This window comes from Leiobunum rupestre, chromosome 11 (genome assembly GCF_980474605.1).
Source record: "Leiobunum rupestre chromosome 11, qqLeiRupe1.1.hap1, whole genome shotgun sequence".
Classification (NCBI taxonomy): domain Eukaryota; kingdom Metazoa; phylum Arthropoda; class Arachnida; order Opiliones; family Sclerosomatidae; genus Leiobunum; species Leiobunum rupestre.
The window spans coordinates 39,555,908-39,563,139 of record NC_143394.1 but is presented as its reverse complement, the minus strand read 5'-3'; the positions used below and the strand labels follow the sequence as shown (position 1 = coordinate 39,563,139).

The 7,232-nt window shown below is 36.2% G+C and overlaps 1 protein-coding gene across 1 annotated transcript; it reads right to left on the bottom strand.

Moving 5' to 3' along the window:
• Nucleotides 1–570: 570 nt before the first annotated feature.
• On the bottom strand, nt 571–1,416 carry LOC149922717 (zinc finger MYM-type protein 1-like). The gene is made up of 2 exons (XM_090162311.1): nt 973–1,416; nt 571–897 (listed from the first exon to the last, which is right to left on the bottom strand). Exons 1-2 carry the CDS (start codon nt 1,414–1,416, stop codon nt 571–573), a joined length of 771 nt encoding a protein of 256 aa, XP_090018437.1.
• Nucleotides 1,417–7,232: the final 5,816 nt, after the last annotated feature.

The following is a 7,232-nucleotide window of genomic DNA, read 5'->3' as shown; positions in this document are numbered from 1 at the left end:
TGTCCAATATCCCCAATCCCAATAATCCCTTATTTTAAATATTAAAGTCGTTTTACTCAATGACTGACACTCTGCGATTAGAGCTCTTCCCAAATTCATCAACCACTAACATCGGATGTTCTTTTAATTGATTCGATAAATCTCGACTAATGGATAATGTGGCCAGGTTGGAAAGTCTATCCTCTCGCATTGTTGTCCGTAGACGCGTTTCAATTCTATTATTCTATTCAATGAATCTAGGTCGAAATTAAAGGGAGTGTATATTTAGCAGTGGGCTAGGACGTCATTTTCTACGAGAAAGTTTTCCGAGTCGGCGTCAGACACAGTTATTCCTTTAATTAGGCTATTATTTTCTAAAAATCGGTTTTTTTCTTATTTAAATTTATCGATTATTTGTTAGTACGTTGATCTCAACTGTTCATTTAAGGTCTTTGCTTCAGTGTCTCGGTTTCCTGTTGTACACGTTACCACACTATGCTTTAGTCTTTGATTAAGGATTATTTTTCGTTTCTTAAAGCTAAAGGTACAGTGTTGCGATCGGGAACCGTGACAAAAACGGATTCTGCTAACTTAGAAGCTTCGTCCACAAATTAAATCGAATTTTTCGGGGTTCCTTACGTCCTCTAAGGTAGTTATGGTAGCTTTGCAAATAGCGATAGCTTCAGTTAGAACGACTCTCGAACTTTGTAAATATTCCGACAAGGAGTTGGTAATACCTAATATTTCATCTAAAGTCGTAGTCAAAATCAAGTTAGTGAAGTTTTGTAATTGCAATATGTACCCTCGACACTCGGCAGCTTCTTCGGGCTTACCATTTTCTACCAACTTCTCCAATGCTAATAGAACAGAATCAAATCTACTTCCGAAGTAATGAAGACCTTTTTTTTGTTCCAACACCTAGTGCGGAATTTTAAGAATTATTTCGTAGCCCAGCTCTTTTTGAGAATTATCAAAACATTCATTCCTAATAACTGAGTTGCTTTGGAAATTATAGATCGCTTGAACTAGTCCGAGTAATTCCTTAACCGCGACTATATTGAAGCAGCATTCAACCAAAATTAAATTTAAACGACGGGCATAGCAATGGACGTACGGACAATTTCCACCTACTGCTTTCTCTATTTGAACCCTCACCCCTTTTATGTGCCCACTCATTACACTGGCCCCATCATAAGTCTGAGCAACGCAATTTTCAATTTTCAGTCCATTCTCCGTCAAAAGGGTAATTATAGCCAAGCTGATGCTTTCAGAGTCGAACTTATGCAAGTCTGTGTATGCTAAAAATCGCTCTACTACGCCAATTTCCTTTCTAGTATACCTAATGCAAACACTCAGCTGTTCTACTCCCGCATTATCTCTAGTCTCATCGGCAATTACGGAAAAGAAACCACCTGATTCATTAACCTCCTTTACCATCATTCGCCTAACAAAATTCCCACTAAGGTTATTCAGCTCATTTTGGACAGTGCTATGTATGTATATAGCATTAGGCATACTTTCGTACTTGGCTTTTAAGTCGGGACAATTTCTCTTTAATAAATCTAAAATTTCTATGAAATTGCCCCTGTTCCCATTTTCCTCGTCCGACCTATGCCCCCGAAGAGCGAGATCTTGTTGGGCGCACGTGAGCAGCTAAGACATCTTTATTTCTAGCAACGTCTGTTTTATGATGCTGATCAACCTGACATACTATTGAGCCTCAAGATTTTGATTCTAAATAGTCTGAATATTTTTTAAAAGTCTGTTGGTGTTAAGATTCAATTCAATTCAATTCAATTCAATTTATTTGTGATTTAGTCGAAATAAAGTGTTCTTCGAACTTTTTGGCCATATTTTTCCACTCCGAAAACCCCTCAATAAGTCCCGTATTTCTGCCACCTAAAAAATGCCGACAACAAAAACAATAAACTTTATCGTTTGCTACAGAATATTCGAACATTTGGTATTTGGTGTACCAAGAAGAATTGAAACCTCGGTTTTTAAGACCCATTACAGTTTTGGGAAAAGACGCGAGGTTAGGTTGAACGGGCAGACAATCCTTATCTAAACTAATATCTCAAGCAATTAATCGTCTTACGTTTGAATTGTCTATCTTTGCACTCGAGGCTCTATTAGAAAATTCAACCAAAATTTCCGATAACTCAGAATTTAGAACTACCTTCTTAGCCGGACTGACATTGACATAGGGTAAAACGTCAACAACATTTTTTTTACTGTTTTCAGGCTCTGTAAAACCTAGAGTCTCCCCTGAATTCAGTTTATTTATTTTAGCTGACGGTTGAAGAAATCGTTTCATTGCGTCTTTCTGACAACTAACTATGCTCGCTTCTCTCTTACATTTTTGGCGTTTTTGGGCCCCGACATAAACTTTCGGGAACCCATTCTGGTTTTAGTTTTAAAGTAAAAACTCCAGATATTACTCCTTTTAAAAATGGTACCACTATAGTCTTAAAAAAAACTAGTTTTACGAATGGTACCACCTTCGGCACCACCAATAGTTTGGTTCAAAATATCTAGCTACTAAAAGCTTGAAAAAAGCCAACTAACTATATAAACTAGCCCGAAATGTTTTTATTTAAAACAAGCGCAGTACGGCTTCTTTAAACCTCTAGGAGGTAGAAGTCGGCTCTTGCCAAAAATTTTAAAACCAAACAGACAAAAGACCACTAATATAGTTTTGTTAAAAAATAACTAGGTACTAAATAAAAAGCATGAAAAAAGCCAACTAACTATATAAACTAGCCTGAAATGTTTTAATGCTTCTTTAAACCTCTAGGAGGTCGAAGTCGGCACTTGTCAAAAATATTTAAACAAAAAGGACACAAAATTAACTGACTGAGAAAGACTCGAAATGTGGAGAAACTCTGGTAAAAATAATGTCACAAACCCCAAATAAGCTGGAGCTTTCCAGTTTTACCCCCATGGTGGAAACCCACCCCTTCTAGGACGATATTGCGCTTATCAACAAACGACATTCTTGAGAACACGGTAGCTCACGGACGAACAGGTGTCAGATGCGGGGGCCCCCTTTCTCGATTTGTATCTTGTGGGGGCGGGGGGGGGAAGACATTTCGCTCTTTGAACTTGCCACGCGGTGGAGGGGAGCTAAGGTCCGAGGTCATTTTTAGTTTGACACGAGCCTAGTATAGGCTAGAGTAAAACTCCCGTAGCCGCTACAGTCCCCGCCGCCGCCGCCGCCGCCGCCGTTCGCAGACACGCCGTTTTCTAACGCCACGGTAGGATTCTCACCGTCCGCAATAACGTCGTTCTATAACTAACAACCTAGCAAGCCGGGCAATCGGGATCGGGAATTTCGGGATTCGGCGATCTTCTGCCGTTTCCGTCTCTGGCGCTTGCCTCTCGCTTCCATTCGGGTGGGGGATGGTAAAAGCAGAGATAATAAATACGCTTACGCTTTAGGAGATGTGAAACTCGTTTCCAAAACCCGAACATCCTAAAAAGGGGGAAAGCAGCAACTGACTGCAGCGCCACTTTTTTTGACGGCAAGGGAGAAAGCGAGTAGGCGGCGAAGTAAAAGCGTAAAACCTCGTGGTCACTTATTTTTCTTCTTAGTTTTCTCGAAATCCTGTTATAAATTTAAATTAAATGTAGCTCCAATAATGGGTCCAGTTCGGTGCGCAGTGCCGACTTGTTTTAATGTTAAAACCGATTCGGTATCTTTTTTTAGATTTCCTAAAGACGAAGAACGGTAATACTAATATATGAACTTAAGCCTAAGCCTTTGGTTAAAAAACTTATTTTCTAATTTTTTTATAGATCAAATGAATGGGTTAAAATCTTAAATAGGAAAGATTTGTTTAGCAAATCCACCAAACAACTTTACGATTCGTACAAAATATGTGCAAAACATTTTGATGACACTCAATACATGAATTTAGAAACAAGGAATAAACTTGTACCCAACGCACTACCAAGTTTATTTTCTTGTAAATTTCAAAATCTTCGTGATATTGGTGTTAATACACCAAAAATTCAATTATTTACAAAGAACACTAGTAAGTAATAATTTTAAATACCTTTACCTTTTTAACTAATTACATAATATCAACAAAGGCGAAAGTGAAACAATTGGAAAACAACCCTTGAATATATCAGATTTAGGTCACTTTGAAAGTGAAAAAAATGTTATTGATTCAAAGAAAAACAGATCACCGAGAACTCTTTTCAATGTCAGATCCAAGTCTAATGGTATGTTTCATTTATAATTTATTGTTTTTGTTAAGGTTAAAATTAAAACTATGTAAATTTCCGTACGTTATATCACTGTTTAAAAAATTATTCACAATAGATATATTAAGTTATTATATCTTCTAATTAGAGAATGTTTTTATATAAACAATTAGCTTTCAACTTTTCTTAATATGTACCAACTTGTATTTTTAATTTACTTAATTGGCTGCTAAGATATAATTTAATTAAAAATTGAAGCTCAAAAGTTATAAATCGCTTTGGTTTAATAAATTCAGTTGGTACGATTTTATTCGATACTGCATGAAGCTAAAGGAAATATCGGATTTTTCTTGTTCTAAATGTTCACCTTAAATTATGTTAATAGTTTTTCTCAATTTATTCCACCAGTTCCAAGAAAGGTATTGTCACCATATGAAAATGTTTCATTTTCAAACTCTGATTCTGGTAGGTTTCATCTTTTAACGTGTGGTGTATTTTTCAATTTCTGAAATTTTGTTTCAGGTATATTTTTGGGCGAAACCTATATTGATTCACCTAGGTCCACTAAAAGAAAATATGATAATTTTGGTACAGAATGTTTTCTCATATTATTAAAGTTTTTATTTTACCTTTTTTAACTATTAGATAAAGTTGCAGGTTTATCAAACGCTCGTAGAATAAAACCGAACCTTAAGAGGAGACTTCTTTTTCCCGAAATTTCAGAGACTCCCATCAAAAAATGTACACAAAAGAAATTGCAAGACAGCGGTATGTTTAAAAAAAATTTAAAAGAAAGGTTTTCGCTTATTTTAAATATAAATGTATTTGCATTAGGTACAACTACAAACATTGAAATTAAACGTGCAAGGAAATCATTGGATACTACTGACATACCACTAAGGGTTAGTGAGATATTTCATGGTATGTATTGGGAAATAGTAATAAATTAAATTTATGATTCAGTGGAGTCACAAGCTGGGTGTGATCAGCACCAGGTGTCACCCCTAGAGAGAGTTCCTAGCCTTGGCGAAGGACTTGGGTACCTGTCTGTTCCAGTCCTATATATATGGCGAGTCCGAGTAAGTACTCGAACTTGCAATTTTAGTATCTGCACACCACTATATGTTCACATACAATTAAGGAGGGGAATGTGTTCACAGGCTACGCCACTGGTGTGAATTAGTAATTTAAACTTAAATTTAAATTATTTTCACATTTAATTCGTACTTCTAATTTAGTTTTCTCTAAATTGGTATTACATTATAAGTATATTTGGTGATATAAATTAATTACTTTTTAACAATTTAAGGTCAACAACTCTTGTGGTGTAGCCAGAAACCCTGAAAGGAAATTTCACACTTTGGAAAATACCTAAGAGGGTCAAAGCTATGTCAAAAAAATTCCTTATTTTAAAAATAAAATGTATTTTAGGTGCAGCTACAAACGTTGAAGTTAATGAATCCGATTCCATTGTCGCTGACACATTGCTCATTGAAGAATCTTGTTGCAAAAAACAAGAAAGGAAATTTCAAATAAAGCAGGATAAATTAATGAAAATCATTAACAGTCAAAGGCTAAAACTGTATCGTCGGGAAAAGCATATTCAGAATTTAAAAAGAAAACTGGATGCAGTAAAGAATGTAAAACAGCACAATTCTGGTGAAAAATTGGAAAAATTAAATTCTCTTGCAAAGGCCCTTGTGGAGTCAGATTTAAAACTTCAAAATAGGAAAAAAAGAAGACGCCGTTATTCCACGACAATCAAAACTATAGCACTATCGCTATATTATCATAGCCCTCAAGCTTATAGACAAGTTTCGACAATGTTTTGCCTACCAACTAAAAGATCATTACAAGCTTGGTTAGCTCAAAATGAAATTCGGCCTGGATTTGATGAGAAAGTGTTCAACTTGCTAAAAATGAAATTCGAAAACAAAAGCTCAGATGAAAAGCTGTGTGTACTAGCTCTTGATGAAATCAGCCTGACAGAAACATTGACGTATGACCAACCAAACGACGAAATAGAAGGTTTTGAAAATTTTGGCACTCTGGGAAAAACAAGAAGAGTAGCAAATCAAGCGCTTGTTTTTATGGTAAAAGGTTTAAAATTTAGTTGGAAACAACCCCTTGGCTATTTTTTTGCACGTGACTCTTGCCCAGCTGAGCAGCAAAAAGAACTTTTGTATGAGTGCGTCCAAAAACTGAATGACATTGGTCTAAAAGTAAAGGTCGTAGTCTGCGATCAGGGAACCAACAACAGAAAAATGTTCAAGCTAATGGGGATACGGGAAGAGATGCCGTATTTTTTGTCACCAACAAAAGAAAAAATATTTGCAATGTTTGACCCTCCTCATCTTCTCAAAAGTGTCAGGAATAATTTGAGCAAGTATGTCATTTTAACCAATGGGGGTCCAGTAAAATGGGAACATTTGTTTAAGCTCTACAACTTAGAGACAGCTCAAGGAAAATTTAAACTTGCTCCTAAATTGACAAAGAAACATTTGCATTTAACGAACTTTTCCAAAATGAGGGTGCCATTGGCTTCACAGTTGCTCAGTAGAACCGTTGCCAGTGCGATGTATACATATACATCACAGAATCACTTGAAATTCGATGCTGTATTCACAGCAGAGTTTATCGAGAGAATGAATGATTTGTTCGACCTATTTAATTGCAGAACTGCCAATTTTAATGCTTCCCTTTTAAAAAATACTCCGTGTAAAGGCCCAATGACCAATAAATCTCCTCATTTGGAAACCTTGGATGATGCTTTGATCTGGTTGAATTCATGGAACTTTAAAGGCTGTCGATACAAAACCCTTCCTTGCGTGGAGGGGTGGAAGTTATCAATTCAGTCATTAAAAGCCCTCTGGGAAGATTTAAAGACCAATTATGGATTTAAATTCCTCCTTACAGGAAAAATGAACCAAGATTTTCTTGAGAACTTTTTTGGGGTAATTCGACAAAAAGGTGGGAACAGAGATCACCCGTCACCACAATTCTTCAGAAAGGCATATGGAAGTGCAAGCCTAAATCACTTA